The following is a 21,247-nucleotide window of genomic DNA, read 5'->3' as shown; positions in this document are numbered from 1 at the left end:
TTTCTCCACCCCTAAATTAAGGATTTCCTCCTGTGTTCCTCTGATGGTTCTTTTAACAAGTTACTACGCTGTGAGTAGTTAATAATGTAAATTGTGGGGCCAGACAAACATGGGCCCAAATCCTAAATCTACCAGGTTCTAATTATAACCTGAGGTACATTAACCTCTTTGTGCCTTAAGTCTCTCATCTACAAAATGAGGGTAATGATAGCACCTACCTATGGAAGGATTTGAAAAGATTAAATCAACATGTAGCTTCCAAACTTAGATAGGATGGGGGCTGCCGCTTATCGTTTAAAACAAAAAGTTTAACATTTTCTCCTGGGATTTATAATGTACATGGAAGTAATATGTATGATAATTATTGCATAAAGGATAATGATAATGAAGGGTAAATAAACCCTAAACAGTTGCAAAGTTTCTACATTTTACATGAATACAGTACTAACTCAAAATAGACTGTGAACACTTACAAATGCGTATTAGAATACCCAAACTAACCAAGAACATAAATGGAATTCTAAACAAAATTCAAATTAACACATGTACAGAACACAGAACAGAGCCTGGCACATATTAACAGTCAATAAATCTCAGCTTCTATTAAAATTATCTGCTTAGATCTGTCTCCATAGCCATGCTATTGGTCCCTAAGAATACGAGTGCCTAAATATGGACGGATTACTAGCAATCAAGAAGTTACTGCTGAATAAATGAAAGGGAAAACATTCAATATTACAGTAAAATACAGTTCTAGATACATATGTAGTTCTACATATACAGTTCTGTATATACATTAGTGTATTTTATATCGTCAAACAAACACACAAAGCATTTTTTAAGAAAAATGGACGTTAAAAAGTTTTTTGTACTTCACTAAATGAAACTTTAAGCCCTCTCAATTCTCATCCATCTCTATGTGGAATCTTCTTTCGATACTAATTGTGTGTGTGTGTGTGTGTGTGCGCGCGTGTGTGTATGTGTTTGGGGTTTTTTTTGTTGTTTTTTATGTTCAATTACTCAACATATAGTACATCATTAGTTTCTGATGCAGTGTTCAATGATTCATTAGTTACGTATAACATCACACATCTCTGAATATTAAAGGTATGCTTCCTCAGAACAACCTTTTCAATTACATATGATATTTTTTTCAGTTTGGTCAATTTCACAAATTAGACATATTGATCTTTTGTGGTCTGTGGAGGAATTTCTATCAGTCAAGAAGATAGCGCAGACATTATATTCAGAGTGCAAAAAGGAAGAAATTTACAACCAAGGATACTCTACCAGACAAGATTATCATTCAGAACTGAAGAACTGAGAAAGAATTCCCAAATAAACAAGAGCTATAGGAGTTCATCACTACTAAACGGGTTTCACAAGAGATATTAGAGGGACTACATCATGGGAAAAGATCATAACTAGAAATAAGAAAATATGAGATAGAAAAAAATTTCACTGATAAAAGAAAACATATGGTGAGGGTTGCTAATCAACCACTAATAAAGCTAGTATGAAGGTTATAAGACAAGAGTAATGAAGTCAACTATATTTACAATAACTACTTAACAGATACACAAAAAGATGTAAAATATGACATAGAAACATAAAATGTGGGTGAAGGGAATAAAAATATAGTGCTTTCAGAATGTGTTTGAACTTTAGCAACTATCAACTTAAAATAATCTGCTACATATACACAGGTTGTTATACATGAGTCCCAGGGTAACCACAAACCAAAATCCTGTAACAGATACACAAAAAATAAACAAAGTAATCCAAACAAAACACTAAAGTAAGTCATCAAATCACAAGGGAAAAGACCAGGAGAAGAAAAAGAAATAGAGAAGAAGCACAAAAACAACATGGAAACAATGAACAAAATGGCAATAAATACATACTATCAACAATTACTTTAAATATAAATGGGCTAAACTCTCCAATCATACACACAGGATAGAGGAATTTAAAAACCAAGACCCATCAATAGACTCACTTGAATTGGCATTAATTATATCACACAAAACAGGCTTTAAAACAAAGACTGTAACAAGAGAAAAAAAGAACATTACGTAATGATGGGATCAATTCAACAAAAACATAAAACACTTGTAAATACTTGTGCATCCAACCTAGAAGTACCTAAATATATAAAATGACTATTAATGGACAAATTAGGGAAGAAAAAATGACAGCAATACAGTAATAGTAGGGGGCTTAAAATACCTGCTTACATTAATTGCTAGATCATCTAGATAGAAAATTAATAAGGAAACATCAGCCTTAAATAACAAATTAGACCACATGAATGTAACAGACATACATAGAATATTCTATCCCAAAACAGCAGAATACACATCTTCTCTTCTCTTCTCTTCTCTTCTCTTCATACACATGAAACATTCTCCAGGAGAGATCACGTTAGGCCACAAAATATGACTCAGTAAATTTAAAAAGAGTGAAATAAATCAAAGATCTTTTCTAACCATAATGGTTTGAAATCAGAAATCAGTTACTAGAAAAAAACTCTAAGAAACAAATACACGAAGACTTGACACGCTACTGAACAACAAATGGGTCAACAATGATGACACTGGGGGGTCAACCTCAGGGTCAACATGACATTCGAGACATAAGAGCCCCCTGGACAACCGGCCACAGCTAGAGCACAAAAGGAAGAGAGAAGCCCTGAGCTGCTATGGTGTCCTTGCCTCAGCTCATCCCCCAACACACTGAGAATCTCCCAACCCTAACAAAGTTTTCATCCCAGACACCATGAAGAGAGAAGAGGCTTTTAGGAAGCCCTACCTTGTCATGTACCATCAATAATATATACCACAGCAAGACAAAGAACAAAGACAAGAAAAGGTCATCGAAATCGTAAAGGAAATAAAACTGTCATTATTCACAGATGACATGGTACTATACATAGGAAACCCTAAAGACTCCTCTGAAAAACTATTAGTACTAATAAATTAATCCAGTAAAATTGCAGAACACAAAATCAAAATATAGAATCTGTTGCATTTCTATATACTAATGATGAACTATCAGAAAGAGAAATTAAGAATGCAATCCCACTTACAATCCCAACAAAATGGGTAAAATGCCTAGGGATAAATTTCAAAAGACCTATACCCTAAAAACTATAAGACAGTGATGAGAACAACTGAAGATGACATAAATAAATGTAAAGATATGCCAATCTCATGAACTGGAGAATTAATATTGCCAAGATGTCCATACTATCCAAAGCAGCTACAGATTCAATGTAATCCATATCAAAAATAATACTGGCATTTTTCACTAAACTAGAACAATCATAAAACTTATATGGGAGCACAAAGGATGCCAAAAAGCCAAAGCAGTCTTGAATAGGAAAAACAAAGCTAGGAATATCACACCCCTGGATTTTAGAATATACTATAAAATTGTTATAAGACAAGAGTAATGAAGTCAACTATATTTACAATAACTACTTAACAGATACACAAAAAGATGTAAAATATGACATAGAAACATAAAATGTTTGAAATATAATCAAAACAGTATGGCACTAGCGCAAAAACAAGAAACACAGATCAATGGAACATAAACAACCCAGAAATAACACTTGGGTGGTCAATCAATCTATGACAAAGATGGTAAGAATATACAATAGGAAAAAGAGTTTCTTCAGTAAGTAGTGTTGAGAAAATTGGACAGCTGCATGCAAAATAATGAAACTGGACCAGTTTCTTATACCATATACCAAAAATAAACTGGATTAAAGATTTAAATTTAATTCCAAAACCATACAACTCCTAGAAGGAAACATAGGCAGTAAGTTCTCCATCAGTATTTTTTGGATCTATCTCCTCAGGTAAGGACAACAAAAGCAAAAATAAATAAATGGGACTACATCAAACTAAGAAGCTTTTGCACAGCAAAGGGAAACATCAACAAAATAAAATGACAACCTACTGAATGGGAGAAAATATTCATAAATATTATATCTGATAAGAGGCTTGTATCTAAAATATATTAAAAAGCTCATATAACTCAAGTGTTATAAAAACAAGTAATATAATCTAAAAACAGAGGACCAAAATAGACATTTCCCCAAAGACAATATCCAGAGGACCAACAGGTATGTGAAAAGATATTCACCAACAATCAGGGAAATGCATATCAGGACTACAATGAAATAATTCCTTCACATCTGAGAGAATGGCTAGTATCAAAAAAAAAAATTTTACAAGTATTGGCAAGGATGTGGAGGAAAAGGAACACCTGCTTTGTTGGTGCGAGCATAAACTGGTACAGACACTATGCAGGTTCCTCCTGAATAAATTAAAAGTAGAACTATCAAAAAATTCAGTAATTCTGGTTTTTATCTGAAAAGCTTCTACATTTTTAACCAAAGACAAAAAAAACTACTAATCCCAAAAAGACATATGCACCCCTGTGTTCACTGCAGTACAAGAGCCAAGACTAGAAGCAACCTAAATGTCCATCAACAGATGAAAGATAAAGATGTGGTATACGTGTACGCGAGCACACACACAAACACACACACAATTACTCAGCCATAATAGAAGAATAAAATCTTGCCATTTACAACAACATGGATGGACCTAAAGGATATAATGCTAAGTGAAATAAGTCAAATAGAGAAAAACACATGGTATGATTTCACGTTTATATAGAATCTAAAAAACAAACAAACAGAAACAGACTCAGATACAGAAAAGAAACTGATAACTGCCAAACAATAGTAGGCAGGTGAAGGCATTGGACAAAACAGGCGAAGGGGATTAAGAGATATAATCTTCCAGTTATAAAATAAGTAAGATGGGGGAGGGAGACATAATGTACAGCACAGAGAATCAGTAATATTTTAACAACTCTGGATTGTGGCAGATGGTAGCTAGACTTATTAAAGTGACCATTTCATAATGTATATAAACAGTGAATCATTATGTTGTATACCTAAAGCTAATAAAATATTTTATGTCAAATATTCTTCAATAGAAAAAGGGAGAAGGATGTGCAGAAATAAGCTACATTAAATCCTATATACCTGAAATGCACACTTTTCAAAATTCCTTCCTATCATCCGGTTCTAAGTGTAGCAGTGATACCTATGTTATTAATCAGTCAAACACAGTCACAGCGCTAGCATTACTTTTACATCTCTGTGTCAAAAGTGAGTGCTACAAGAACTGCAGCAAAATGAGTCAGCTGCCTAAAGTATGACTTTTCTTAAGACTTTTATATTATTTTCTTCTGTATTTAGGATGAAAACATGTACTTTAAAAACATTTCCAGAGGCTTTTGTTAAGTATGCTGACAAAAATCTAGTCTGATTAAAATGTAATAATGACTAAGTGACTGAGTTTAAGATCTAAAGGAACTTGTATAGATGATCCTACCTGATACATTTTTCATTAAGTATGAAGTTCCTCATAAACATGGTTTTCAACGATAAGTTATCAGACACCATTTAAAAAAAAATCACCATTCTACCTCATATTTTACTTTATATGCATTTTATATATTTCCTGTGGCTGAAGACAGTAATTACAACCAAATTAGCTTTCATGTATTTTATAACATCTAGCCAAAAAAAAAAAAGTAATTCTTAACTTTACTAGTGCTGATGTATGTCCTAAACCTCTTGAACAGGAGAATAATCTAACTTCTGCATCAGTTGATAAATAAATGCTCTTGCCAGTGTTCACTCCACTTCTTGTCCTTTGAAGCCTAGTCCAAACAGACACATATCCACTAACCTCTATATCAAACGGAAGGCAGGATCGTGTAGTGGAAAGAACACTGGACTGAGAGTCAGGAGGCCTGCGTTCTAGTTCCAACTCTGTCAACTATGAGCTGTGGCCCTGGGGAAGTCACTTAACCATTCTGGGTCTCAGTTTCCTCATCTGTAAAATGAGGGGATTAGATTAGAGCATCCCTAAAGTTGTTCACACAACTATCTGAGATTCTAGGTTAACCAAAGCTATGTATCACATAGATCATTAGTTCTTCTGCCTCCTCTAATTGGAACCAGTCCCTTTGTGGACTGAAAAGCACTTTTCACTTGCACCGAAGCTGTCCTCAAGAGCAGTGCTTCCCAAACTATAACATGCACGTGGAATCATCTGGGGATCTTATTAAAATAGAGAAAATGAATCCATAGGTTTGGAGTGACACCTGAGATGCTCCATTTCTAACAAGATTCCCTGTGATGATGATGATGGTCAACAAAATACATTTTAAGCAATAAGTTCTAGAATAGCTTCTTAGGGGGTAGAAACTGCAATCTCACTAATCATCTATACCTTTTGGTTTGCTATAATGAGTCTACCTTTGATAAGTAAACACTGCCTCTATTGTCAAGGAACTTATTATAAGATATCTTGGATTTTTCTGCTTAAAGTTATTCCTTAATTATAAGGATTTTAAAAAATATTCTGAGTAGTAAAAGCCAGATTTGTCTTAAAGACATACTTCACCATTGTAAAACCATTCATAAGCCAAATTTTTTTTTCAAGTAAGAAGAAAAATATCCTTTGCTTCCTTCATCTCCCAGACATATTTCTGGATCTTCATATCTCAAGAATATTCAGATAAACTAAGACTGCTTTGGGTAGAAATCTAGATAAGTATCGATGGATCACTTCACAATTCCCTGAAGTGGTCAAAACCGCGAACTCAAGCCTTCCACAGTTTGTGAGTTTTCTACGCATGCTTTCACACTACTTGTCATATTGTACCCCAATCCATGCAGTAGAGAAAGTCAGTATAGTAAATTACCATACATTTTAAACATCCTAGATTAGCTGGAGATCCCAAAGGATGGTTATCCAGAATAGAAAAAAAATAAATAAATAAAAGAGAGACCCTTCCATTCTTTCTTTATGACATAAACCAGAGATTGATCCCATTACATAGATTGGGGGAAAGAGGGGCAGAAAGGCAATTTAAGCCTTTCACTCGGTCATATTTCTGTCAGCTCTTATTAAGAGAAGATGCTTTGTGTGCTTCTCTCCTCACTGATTAACTTTTTTTCATTTTTAATACAAGTATTCATAAATTTCATATTGAAAAGAACTTTTTTTTTTTTAAAGATTTTATTTATTTATTTGACAGAGAGAAATCACAAGTAGATGGAGAGGCAGGCAGAGAGAGAGAGGGAAGCAGGCTCCCTGCCCAGCAGAGAGCCCGATGCGGGACTCGATCCCAGGACCCTGAGATCATGACCTGAGCCGAAGGCAGCGGCTTAACCCACCAAGCCACCCAGGCGCCCCTTGAAAAGAACTTCTAAACTCATCCTTAAATTTTAAGGATATCTTGATTTTTAAGCTGTCATTCTTTGTAGATAAAATTAAAGCATTAAGAGTATTTAAGAAGACTGTCTTACTACATGGTACCATAAAGCAATTTTGTCTATATTATTAAAAACACCATAAAACATTTTTTAATTGCAAAAATGCTAATCTAATTTATAAGGAAGCAGAAACGGTGGGAAAGTGGAAGTTGGAACACATTAATATTCCCCTGTATTTTCTGGCACCACTGAATGCAAGATTATTAACAAAAATTCCTTTGGAGTAGTAAAACCTACCCGGATTTGGAGGAAAAAAGAAAATTTCATATAAATGTTGCTACTTTAGAGAAACAAATTGTAGCCACAATGCATAGGGCATTACAAAATACCTGAGAGCCAATAGCTGGAAACGTAACTCCTTGTTCCTTAAGGTTCTTAATCATTGCTGATATTAGACTAAGCTGTGGATCATTCTTAAATTCATCTGTCCATTCAACCATAAGAGCCTTTAATTTTTCACAGACTTTAGGATGACCCTGAAAATAGAGAAAGAAATTAGTAAGAAAAAGTACTAATTTGGCTAATGGTAAAACACAGATATACTAAATATAAAAATTACAAGGTGCTATAGACATTTTTTTTTAATCACACACTACCCCTAGCTATAGATGATACCTTAAGAAAGCAGACTTGGTTACTAAAAATAATCAAATTTTTTTTCATACTATGAAAAAGCATTAGATGATACCAGTATATATCTCATATAAAATTAAAACAGATCAAGTATGTTAATTTTGGTCAGAGGGACAAACTTTTCAGAGTATTTTGCAACTAAGTGGGCGTTATACATGAGGAAGACACAGAAGAGTAGTCTGTTTTGTTTTGGCTATTTTGCAGATCAGTAAAAAATAAGGTGGAAAGAGAAAATAAATGATACAGTTCCTTTATTCCTAATTCCTGACTTTTAAAAGTATGATTGTGTATTTTTTCCAAGTTGTTTAATTATCCAAGGCCTGGTTTGAGGTCCACTGTATGTATTTTTAGAAACTTCATTTCTTCAAAATAGTATCTCCCCCTCAAGTATAAAACCACTAGGTTCACTGTAAAACCTTGGGAAAATAAAGAAGTCTTTGTCTTGTATATAGCTGTTAGCTTTTTAAAATAGTTGTTCATGCTACTAAATACAAGTTTGAATATCTCACCTTCAATTAAATTACAGAAAACATATTAAACGTATACTAAAATCTCTTCACAAACAGTCATAAATTTTGACGGACATTCTGGACATTTAAAAAGTGATTATTAGTTAGTAGAAAATACCTAAATGCAACTGAATAAAGCAAAACAGGGAAAGAACACATATTCATGCTTGACAAGAAAGTACAGAAACTCTGTAAAGAATTACGTAAATAAATTTTTATCTTATTTCTGTACTGTTTTCTACTAAAACCTGGAAATAATCATTTTTCCCAAAAACATGAGGCATTTTCCCTTTTGACATCTTAAACTTGTTCTTGATTATATACTATCCCATCCTCCCTCCTCCTAAGAGTCAGAAATAATTACCTTCAGAATGCATAAATTTTTACTAGGAAACCTCACATGTTACTTAGTAACTTAAATTTTTTTAATTCCTTGAATTCCATCATTATATTCCTTATACTACATCCAGTTAAATAAAAAGCAGCATTAAAATCCTGTCATGGGGACGCCTGGGTGGCTCAGTTGGTTAAGCAGCTGCCTTTGGCTCAGGTCATGATCCCAGCGTCCTGGGATGGAGTCCCACATCGGGCTCCTTGCTCAGCAGGGAGCCTGCTTCTCCCTCCGCCTCTGCCTGCCATTCTGTCTGCCTGTGCTCGCTCTCTTCCCGCCTCTCTCTCTGATAAATAAATAAAATCTTAAAAAAAAAAAAAAAAAAATCCTGTCATGGTCAGGTAGTGGTCTTACTCATGTCACAATGAAAACAGTGTCATATTTTGGCAGTATTTCTGAACAGTTCTATATAAGGAAAATACCTCCACATCTACACAAACGGTTACAAAAACTGTGCCTAAAATAGACTGGTATTTAATCAGAAAGAGAAACAAATATATTTTCTTATAAGATGAAAGGAATGATGATGAAAACAGGTTAAATATACTCTAATCTGGTTAAAAAAAAAAAAACAATTCTCCCCATTACACAAACTAATAGTCTCTTCAGCAAAACATCTACTTTACTTTACTTACATCTTGGATAGACACAGCCTAGGAAGGATTTTTAAAAACAGGAAGCACAAACCAGTCCTTTGTGATTTAAAATGTAAACAACCAAACGATAAAATACACAAAGAAGGCTGTTAATTCATTACAGGAAATAATGCTCCTTACCTTGTTTAGTACGTTGCTTACTTCACTAGCAAAATCTCTTGAACATACTTCTAAATGAAAAATTTTGCCACAGTTTGATACACATGCTCCTAGAAGCTAAAAGTATAAAATCACAAGTTAAAAGGGCTCAGTTTTAGCAGACAGTTTTGTGGTAAAACTTAAAATGAAATCACTTACAGTCAGAGCTTGCATAGCAACATGAGGATCTTTATGGTTCACCCTCCTCATAACAGACCGAAGACAATCTTTGGGTCTAAAAAATGAGAAATGTAACAATCAATTAGTAGTACATCGAGGCTTTCCCGCCCTTAACTTAATAAGCAATAGACTACTATACAAAAGGTAGACTACAGTAGAGAAGTTAAATTTTAATAATGACACAAATGAACTGTACACTAACAAGTTCCTTCAAATTTTTCAAACAAAATTAACAGGCTCTCTTCCTTAGCAAACACAGATTAAGCGTTTCACACTAATTCTGGATTTTAAAAAAAAAGTTCTGAAAATGAAATGACAGACCAGATCTTCCACTTCCAGTCATGATGGAATAAATAGAACCAGACTTATACTCCCATTATAAACAATGAGAAAAATGGAAAAATATATTTAAAATATACACTCAGGTCACTGGGTTGGACATTAGGCCACAGACAGTGCTGAATGATCTCTAAGAAGGAATATAATTAGATAAGCAAGACATCTGCCTCAATTTTCCACTCAGAGGCACTTTTCGGATATCAGTACAGGCTTTCTGCTTTTAAGGGAGTTTCTGGATCCTGGCGTAGAGATTGTGATCCCAAGAGAATGGTAGTCTCACTGAGTTGAGGGGAAAGAAATCAGAACTCAGGAAGGCCAAGAGAGCTAGAATTTGCAAAACAGAGTAGAAGGAGCTAAATGAAGAAATGGTTCTGGATACTTGCATAGGAGTCCACTTAGGTCTACTGAGGAAAAAGCCACACATGCATAGATTAAAACCTCCATAAGGCTGGACAAAAAGTGACTGTGAGCTGTATGCAGAAGAGTTCCCAAAGCTCACGCAGTCATCAGAGTTCCCATCAAAATGGAGAGTCCTTGTTAAATATCTAGAGCCTTCAGTGGATACACCAGAGTTCAGGCTTTGGTAGTAAGACTAAACTATCCCAAAAGACTACTCTAAATCCATCCTATAGTAACCTAAAAACAAGTCAGAGAAGTATAAAATTGAGCCAAATGTAACAAGTTCAGAGAGAATAAAGTCCAATGATCTTTAACAACAACAAAACCTGGCACTCCATATAAAATTCACAACACTACGTATTCAGTCAAAAATTATTAGATATGATATTATACACAAAGCAATTATGAGATATAATACGAGGTACTCAATATAAAATTTGTAACAATAAGCATTCAGCCAAAAATTACTAGATATAGGGGCGCCTGGGTGGCTCAGTCATTAAGCATCTGCCTTCGGCTCAGGTCATGATCCCAGCATCCTGGAATGGAGCCCTACATCGGGCTCCCTGCTCTGCAGGAAGCCTGCTTCTCCCTCTCCCACTTCCCCTCCTTGTGTTCCTCTCTCGCTGTCTCTCTCTCTCTGTTAAATAAATAAATAATCTTTTTAAAAAATTACTAGATATAATACAAGACATAGCTAGGAGAAAATCAGTCAACTGAAAATGAAGAAATCACAGAGATGATGGAATTAGCAATCAAAGACTCTGCATAAGCTATTCTAAGTATACGCAAGGATATACATCAAATCAACATAATGAGGAAAGAAATGGTGTAAAAAGGATAAAGCTTAAAATAAGAATACTTCTAGACATGAAAAGTATATATTTTAAAAAGTGGATAAAATTAATTAGATAAGAATAAAAGATCAGTAAACTTGAAGAATGCTTGAAGTACACAAGTAAGTACAGAGGTAAAAAAGACTAAAAAAATTTAATACAGAGCCATCACGAAATACATTTTTAAAAGAGAAATGGGATATTTTAAAAATTCACAAAAAATATTCAATTGATATATATAATAAACAAAAGTTCAACAGAAGAAACATATCTAGAAAAATGGCAAATTTTAACATTTTATTTTTTTAAAGATTTTATTTATTTATTTGACAGACAGAGATCACAAGTAGGCAGAGAGGCAGGCAGAGAGAGGAGGAAGCAGGCTCCCTGCTGAGGACCCTGGGATCATGACCTGAGCTGAAGGCAGAGGCCTTAACCCACTGAGCCACCCAGGCACCCCAAATTTTAACATTTTAACCCAACCAAATCAACAGTTATGTTAAATGCAACTGGTCTCAACACACCAAATAAGACAGATTGCTTGATTGGATTAAAAAAAAAAAAAAAAAAGGCAGGACCCAGGGCACCTGGGTGGCTCAGTCAGTTAAGCGTCTGGCTCCGGCTCAGGTCACAAATCCTGGGTCCTGGGATCAATCCCTGTGTCAGGTTCCCAGCTCAGCGGGAAGTCTGCTTCTCCCTCTCCCTGTGTGTGTGCTCTTTCTCCCTCTAGCTCTCACTCTCTCACAAACAAACAAAACCTTAAAAAAAAAAAAAAAAGCAGAACCCACCTAACTGCTCCCTACAAGAAACTGTTAAAATATAAGGACCTATGTTACTTAAAAATTAAAGGATGGAGGAAAGATAAACATACCAAGCAAACATAAACCACAAGAAAGCTGGAGTAGTTATATTAGTATCAGGCAAACTGCAATTCCAGAGAAGCCATATTACCAGGGATATAGATTAAAATTACAAAATGATAAAAGGATCAATTCTCCAAGGAGACATAATAGACCAAGATGTGCAGTCTTATCTAAAAACAAAGCTTCAGGGGCGCCTGGGTGGCTCTGTGGGTTGGGCCGCTGCCTTCGGCTCAGGTCATGATCCCAGGGTCCTGGGATCGAGTCCCGCATCAGGCTCTCTGCTCAGCAGGGAGCCTGCTTCCCTCTCTCTCTCTCTCTGCCTGCCTCTCTGTCTACTTGTGATCTCTGTCTGTCAAATAAACAAATAAAATCTTTAAAAAATAAATAAATAAATAAATAAATAAAAACAAAGCTTCGAAATATATGAAAACTTCATATAAAACTTCATATAAAAACTTCAAATCCACAATTTAGTTGGAGATTTCATTCCTGTCTCAGAAATTGGTAAAACAATTGAATAGAAAAATGGGTGTGAGAATACACTACTCTACAAGAGCAGACTATATATTGTCTCCAGTGCATACAGAATGTTTACCAAGACAGGCCATACTTTGAACCATTTAGAAAAACTTAATTTTTTAAAAAAAATTGAAATGATATAGGCTATGTTGTTAGACCATGATAAAATTATACAAAAAATGAGTAATATGAAGAAAACTGGAAATTCTCCAAGTTCTACATAACCACAGTTGGTCATAATACATTATCCTTTTTATATATTATTAGGTGTGATTACAGTGTTGTTGAGGATTTTTGTACCTTTGTACATAACTGGTCTGTGGTTTTTCCTTTTTTGTTTTTGGTACTGACCTATTGAAGGCCTCATAAAATGAGTTACAATAAAGAAAATTCTGAGCCCAGACAGCTTCGCTAATGAATTCTACCAAATAAGTGCCATTATGCTAAGTACAAAAATTTTCTGTACATATCCTTTAACAGGTTGAGAAAATTACCTTTAGTTCTTAAATTAATGAAAGATTTTGTTACAAATGTATACTGAATTTTTTCAAAGGAACTTTCCACATTTATTGAGATGATTATATGGGTCTTTTTCTTTAGTCTGATGAGACAGTGAATTATACTGATATATTTTCAACTGGTGAACCAGGCTTGCATGCCTGGGATAAATTCCACTTGATTTTTCTTCAAAGAACCAGTTCTACTTTTGAATTTTCTCTATTGTTTTTTTCTCTTTTCAATTTCATTAATCTCTGCTCTTATTTTCATCATTTCTTTTCCTTTGCTTCAAGTTTGCTGTTCTTTTTTCTTAAGATAAAAACTTAGATCACCAACTTGAGACATTTCTTCTACTAATATAAGCATTTAATGATAAAAATTTACCTCTATGGATTGCTGTAGCTACATCCTACAAGTGTTGATATGTTTTATTTTCACTTTCATTTCACTGAAAATACTTTCTAGTTGCTGAAAGTAACTATGGGTCCTCTTAGACCCATAGGTTATTAGTCCAAAACAGAGATAAAATACAATCATAAAAAAGTAATTGAAAAGAAAAATGGAGAAAAAAGGGAAGAGATAAAAAATATTGAAAACTCCTAGCAAAAGGGTAGTTTTAAATCCAACCATATCAATAATTACATTAAATGTAGTCTAAGCACTCCAATTACCAGGCAGAGGCTATCAAATTGGATAAAAAAGCAAGAACCAAGTATATGCCAGCTATAAACTATCTACAAGAAAATCTATTTTAAATACAAACAGATGAGGGACACCTGGGTGGCTCAGTTGGTTAAGCGTCTGCCTACCACTCAGGTCATGATCCCACAGTCCTGGGATCAAGTTCCTCATTGGGCTCCTTGCTCAGTGGGGAGCCTGCTTTTCCCCCTGCCTGGTGCTCCCCCTGCTTGTTCTCTCTCTACCTCTCTCCCTGACTAATAAATAAAATATTTTTTAAGTAAAAAATAAAGAAATAAACAAATACAGATAGATTAAAAGAAACAAGACAGAGAAAGACATATCAACATAAAAAAAGGTCAAGTGGCTTTAACAATTTCAAACAAGGAATACTAGTAGAGATAAAGAGACACTTCATAATAATGAAAAGGTTACTTCTCTAAAAGAAACATAATTTTAAGTAAGAGAACTTCAAAATATATAAAAGAAACATATATATATACATATATATACACACACACACATATACAGAAATGAAAGGAAAAACTGACAAGTCTAGTCTCCTAGAACTTCAACAAACTCTTCTCAGTAATGTGACAGCCTAAGTAAAACAAACAAGAAGTATGAATATAGAATAATTGAATACTACCACCTATCTGGGCCTTTTGAACATTCTACTCACACATGGTAGAAAACATAATTTTGAAGTGCACAGAAAATTCACCAAGACAGATCACATTCTGGACTATAAAACAAATGGTGACAAACTTAAAAATCACACAAAATATGTTATTTGACCACAATAGAATTAAACTACAGATTAATAACAAAATGACTATAAGAAATACCCAAATGTGTGAAAATTAAACACAAATCTAACAAACTTAAATAACTCTTACATCAAATGAAATCACAGAAACGTAATTTCACTTAAGTAAATGAAAGCACACTATCAAGCAGTCTGTGTAAGAATGTTCACAGTGGCTCTCTTCCTAACAGCTAAAAACTGGATATAATGCAAATGTTCCTCAATGAGTAAATGGATAGAAAAAAATTTTAATATATTTATACAATGGACTATACCTCGGAAATAAACAGAAGTAGTAATATACATAAAAACTTGGACTTAACTCCAAAACATATTCTATATTAGATACAAAATCACACACTACACAAATTTATTTCCAAAATTTTAGAAAGGAAAATTTAATCTATAATAACAAAAAGCAGATCAACAGTTGCTTAGGACAGCAGAACTTTTGGAAGTGATTAAATGCTCTCTACCATGAGTGAAGTAATGCTTATTATAATATAGCATATATATTTGCTAATCTCATCAAATTATCAAACTGTATACTTACAAGGAATGCATTATATTGGCAAGAAGTCACTTCTTCGTAAAACAGACTTATTTTTTAATACCAGGCCATGTACGTGTAATCATGTGTTTCATGGGGATGCTATAAAATAGCAGTAATAGTAATAGCAAGTAACTATAACCTATGGAACACATATGTGTTTAGGTTCTCAAAATTTTACTTAAGGAACTCATCCAATTTTCAAAACAGTCACAATAAACTGGAGTCTTACAGTTGTTCAATTCCTTGCCCATGATACCGAAGTGGGTAGTAACTGGTACAAAAAAGATTCAAACCCAGGTGTGGCTGAGTCAATACTCTACATTCTGACCATAGAACTGCCTTGCAATGAAGACGAAGGAAGCTGGGAGCTACTCATACAACGCAAAGGATGAAAGCCTCAAAATATTAATTCACCAGATTGAAATGGCATTTGTTTTACTTAATATTATAAAACATTATCAAAAGGATAAATATTGTATGATTCCATTTATATGAGGTCCCTAAAAAAAGGCAAATTCATGGAAGTTAGCCTTGACAAGTAAAAGTCACCAGTGGCAAGGAAGGAGAGGAAATGGGAAGTTATTATTTAATGCACACAGAGTTTCTATTTGGGATGATGAGTGAGTTTTAGAAATGGATAGTGAAAACATACATGAAAGAAAAACCCTTATCAACTGATATGAACTACAATGGGCCCTGAAGAAACTGTCCAGTAAGAATAATTATCCTAAAAAATGTCTTTAAGAACTGGAATACAACTACTAAACACTGTGACTTTAAAAAGTCATTATTAATAGGGAAAAGTTAAAATAAAAAAGGATTTCTGTTTCTAAGAATGTTTCATTGACTATTGGAAGATTTCCTCCTAAACAGCATGGAGAAAAAAAAAAAAAAAAAAAAAACAACTTTTTTTTTTTTTTAAAGAATTTATTTATTTGAGAGAGAGAGAGAGAATGAGAAGAAAGAGGTCAGCAGGAGAAACAGACTCCCTGCTGAGCAGGGAGCCTGATGCAGGGCTCGATCCCAGGACCCTGGGATCACGACCTGAGCTGAAGGCAGAGGCTTTAACCCACTGAGCCACCCAGGTGCCCCCCAAAAAAAAACTTTTAAATTATATTTATTGGCTATCCATTGCATGCAAAGCATTCATCTCTTCTCATTCAGCTCTTTTTCTATTGATTTTGTATGATCTTAGTATTATCTGAGGGTGACCTGGCTGGCTCAGTCAATTAAGCCTCCAACTCTTGATCTCAGCTCAGGTCTTGACCTCCAAGTCATGAGTTCATGACCCCACTGGGCTCCACACTGGGTATGGAGCCTATTTAAAAGAAAAAAAAGTACCTGACAGCAATATTACTAAACTGAAGAATTAATATACTATAATATTATTATTTTTTGCCTTTTTCATAGTGGGATTTATTTTAGGAGCCAGAATCTGTGACCTCATACTGATTTTCGCAGTTGTGAAAACCATGCCAACACATAAAAACACAAAATTATAATTTCAAGCGCCAGTACAGGTGAAATCTAAAGGGATTATCTGAATGTTAAAATTAAAACCATTAAAAATAATGATCCATAGACGATTCAGCTCAGTAAATGAACTTAATAGAAAGTAATCCTTCATAGTTGCTTAAACTAAATTTCTGACATATTTTTTATAAACCACTTTCATTTTTTTAAAGAAAGAACTCCAAACTCAGAAGACTTTTGGAAAGGGAAGTGAGGAAAGAGCATTGAAATGCAACCTTTACTTTTTATTTTATGTATTTCTATACAGCTTGAAATGTTTTACCACAGCCAATTTTAAAAACCAAGGCAATGATACCTCTGGCACCAAAATAAACTTGGCTATCGCATAATAAAAAGGATAATGTCATAAAAAACCAATTAGAATGCTTATAAGCGCTGAGGAATAGAGTGAGTAAAACACAAAAGTAAAAGTGAAATAATATATACACACTCGATTATTACTCTTACAATTTAAATAAAGATTATAGCTAAAATACTATTTTTAAGAAGGAGAGTTGTATTTTTTTTAAGATTTTATTTATTTGACAGAGAGAGATTACAAGTAAGCAGACAGAGGGAGAAGGAGAAGCAGGCTTCCCACTGAGCCACCCAGGTGCCCCAAGAGTTGTATTTTTTTTTTAAATATAAACCTATGGTTAATATAAAAGTAAATACAAAAATATTCATGTAAACAGAATATATACATATATGTATTGAATTTGTTTCCTAGCTCTGGTACAAGCAAGCTTATGTGGTACCCATACCTCAGCTTCTTTTTACCAGTGAATTTAAACTATGTATACTAAGGCTATTATCCTCTCAATGAAGAATTCAAGTTGACTGTAGAGACTGTATAATTTATCAACTATACAAGTACCTTTTTGAGAATGAAAGGGATGCTAACTGGGCATAATTGAAAAACAGGAGGCATAAAGTGAGATTATCCAAGACAAACTATATGTTTAGTCACAGGGCCAAAACACTGTCCATCCACAAAAATCAGCTTTTGATGCATATATCTGAGACACGTAGTTCAGAAAAAGGGCGAGAAAAAAGAGGCAGCAAATAAATCTCTAAGTATCTAAGACTACAGCATTCCTGTAAAGACTCGTGGGTAAGCCTAAATGGCCTAAAGGGAAGAAGCAATGACCATTAATTTATAAGGAAAATGTTTTTAGCATTCCCAGACCCCAAACATAAGCTCCCTTGGGCTTTTCTGATACCTTAGGACACATCTTGCTAATGGATGCACCAAGTCAGTCAAGATAAAGCAGACGCTCACAGACACAGTTCAAAGCTATGGCGGCTTGATGCTGAGAATCTGAGCGCAGCTCCCCAGGGTGAGCTGGGCAGCGCTACTCTTGCTGCTCCAGGTGCGTGCTATCTCTAAAATAGCTCAAGGAAAAACTGAATGCCACTGTAAACATGAAGATTCCCTTCAAATTTCTTTTAGTTAGAGTAAACAGGTACAAGTGGAGGTCCTTCAGTAAGAATAAAGAGGCATAAACAGAGGATACCTGTACTTTCATGTGGCTGTGGCTTCTAATGATTTTTTTTTCTCAAATCACAGACTGGCCAGGAAACAAACTCTTCAGGAATGTACAGAGCTGCCTTGACATATATCAGGTCTGGTGAACTAAAGCATCAAAGTCAATTTCATCATTCACAAATACTATTCCAATCCACCTTAATGAAGTACCTTGGGCCTCAAAGAAAGCTGAGCTTTAAGAGGGGCATCTTTTCGGGGCACCTGGGTGGCTCAGTGGTTAAGCCGCTGCCTTCGGCTCAGGTCATGATCTCGGGGTCCTGGGATCGAGCCCCGCGTCGGGCTCTCTGCTCAGCGGGGAGCCTGCTTCCCCCTCTCTCTCTGCCTGCCTCTCTGCCTGCTTGTGATCTCTCTCTGTCAAATAAATAAATAAAATCTTTAAAAAAAAAAGAGGGGCATCTTTTCTATTGAATCCTCTTTACTCTACTTGTCTCCCATCATACCACTCTCAGTCATTTGGTTTCCATGTGAAGTTACAACTACTACAATTAAGCTACTTCATGCTCAAAGGTAGATGAAAATTTAAGGCATGAACGCTCCTTAACCTTCAGATACAATTATCAGAGTCATGCTACCGCACTTTCTTTTGCAATTCAAAAATTTTTTCAGTAAGTCTGCAGAAGTTGAAGCTCTTAAGGCAATTCTGGAAAGGATATAGTCTTTAAATGAGTTTCATCAACAGTCACTCCTTTGATCTAACAATAACTTAATAAAACTTTTCATTCTTGCTCATTCATCTTATTGGAAAAGTACCCAGAAAGCAAGATCCCTCTACATATTGTGCCTTATGTTTATATCAGTGCTAAAGAATACCAACCCTGGGACGCCTGGGTGGCTCAGTTGGTTGGACGACTGCCTTCGGCTCAGGGCGTGATCCTGGAGTCCCGGGATCGAGTCCCACATCAGGCTCCCAGCTCCATGGGGAGTCTGCTTTGCTCTCTGACCTTCTCCCCTCTCATGCTCTCTCTCACTGTCTCTCTCTCTCAAATAAATAAATAAAATCTTCTAAAAAAATAAAAAAAAAAAAAAAGAATACCAACCCTTATGATCAATCCACTTTGTTAGCCAAAACTGTCACACTGAATTACTCTCTCCATGTAAATTACAATGACGCTGTGAAAAAAAAAAATTATCAGGCAGCAAATAGCTCAGCTGATAATGCTTTAACTAATGTTATGCCATCATCTTCACTTTGGCTTTTATGAATTTTCATAAGCTAAGTTTTACCACATCATGCACATAAAACGAAACCATGAAAGGTCACCATGAAACTAAGTCTTTATGACTATCCAAACAGTATTCCCATGTTAGCTGTTCTTATTTACAAATATCTACAAATGGGTAGAACTCTCTCAACACAGAATAACAATTTTCTAGGCGGAAAATAGCAAAGGATCCTTACATCATATTTTGCCATTACATCATATTTTGCCATTCAATCTCTTAAAGACTGTGTATCTCAATTATCAAAAATGGAATTTACTATTTTGTTTACTAAAATTCACTATTTTGTTCCAATGATATATGCATTGTTTTGTCATCAAGGTCAAAGTTCTCATTCAATACTTAGAGAGCAGGCCTCTGTGGCATATTATATATTCCAAAGATAACCACAATAATAACTCCCTTTCTACATGCTCTTCTACGAAGTGAACTTGCCACTTCCCATCAAGAGGTAAAGTTTAATAACCCTCCTCTTAAATGTGGACTGACTCCAGTGACTTGCTTGACCCACAGAATGTAGCACAAGTGATATTCTGAGATGGGCAGTTCATAAAAAGCATGTAGAATAAACCTCCATTTCCTAGAATGCTCCCTCTAGGATCCCAGCTACTGTACTGTAAGAAACTCAAGCCAAGTGTATAGACCTTGGTAAATGTTTCAACTGAGAGCTCCCGCTGAGAGCCCAGCTGACTGCCAGACATCAACTGCCAACCAGACTGAGCATCCATCCCAATCAGGCCTTCAGATATTCCAGTCCCAGCCATTAGGTGACTGCAAGTTCACGAGAGACCTCACGCAAGAAGTACCAGACTGTTAACCGAAAGAACCGTGAAGATCATAATAAATGCTTTTAAGCCACTAAGTTATAGGTTGGTTTGTTATGTAGCAACAGATAACTAGAATCACCTCTAGCAAAGTGTGCTGACAGCTGTTCAAACACTATTAACTTGTATAATTTAAAATTGGGTTTTCTTTTCATCTTTCCTTTTAAATAAAATTTTAATAAAATTGCCTTAACTGTTTATCTCCCCATCTTGAGGGTTTCTGAAGACAGGATCCAGGGCTACATTGTTCATCCTTGGCTCCCTACTCCCTAGCCACTGCACATAAGATAAAACGTTTTCAATTAGCAATAACTGCGCCTCTGATAAACCTCATTGGCTACGATACTGCCACTGCACAAAGCTGATAAAACATTTTCATTGTGAATGTCGCCTACAATAATGCCTTCAACATGGCTGATGCTGAATAAAAAGTCACCAAGCTAAATATGGAAAACACTACTTTTCACTGTTGTACAATACTTAGTATTTAGAATAAGTGAATAATCCTCCTTACAAAACTCTATTACCAACTCCTATATGTCTTCCACTGAGTTAGTTTTCTATGAGAAAAATGTACATGCTTTCATAAAATCTTGTCTTAGAATTACAATAGGATTACAATAAAATCTTGTCTTAGAATTACAATAGGATTACAATAAGGGAAAAATTCAGATTATCTAATGCTGGGAAGAGCACAAGATGTGAGGTAAGAGACTGATGATGGTAATAAACATTAAGTATTTTGTAAAAATACATGCTAAAGGCAAAA

The 21,247-nt window shown here is 34.9% G+C and overlaps 1 protein-coding gene and 1 pseudogene across 3 annotated transcripts in view; both read right to left on the bottom strand.

Annotated features, from left to right (window-relative positions):
- STAM (signal transducing adaptor molecule) overlaps positions 1-21,247 on the bottom strand; it is a 90,964-nt gene that overhangs the window by 36,242 nt on the left and 33,475 nt on the right. For all 3 annotated transcript variants that reach the window (XM_044228241.1, XM_044228239.1, XM_044228240.1), the window contains 3 exons: positions 9,859-9,934; positions 9,682-9,777; positions 7,702-7,848 (listed from right to left, as the gene is read on the bottom strand). In XM_044228241.1, coding sequence (XP_044084176.1) covers positions 7,702-7,848; positions 9,682-9,777; positions 9,859-9,934 — 319 coding nt within the window. The remainder of the gene's footprint in view (positions 1-7,701; positions 7,849-9,681; positions 9,778-9,858; positions 9,935-21,247) is intronic.
- On the bottom strand, positions 20,640-20,841 carry LOC122892731 (annotated as a pseudogene).

Source organism: Neovison vison, chromosome 12 (assembly GCF_020171115.1).
Source record: "Neovison vison isolate M4711 chromosome 12, ASM_NN_V1, whole genome shotgun sequence".
In the NCBI taxonomy this organism is placed as follows: Eukaryota; Metazoa; Chordata; class Mammalia; order Carnivora; family Mustelidae; genus Neogale; species Neogale vison.
The sequence above is the reverse complement of the archived record's forward strand: the minus strand, read 5'-3'. Positions and strand labels throughout refer to the sequence as shown.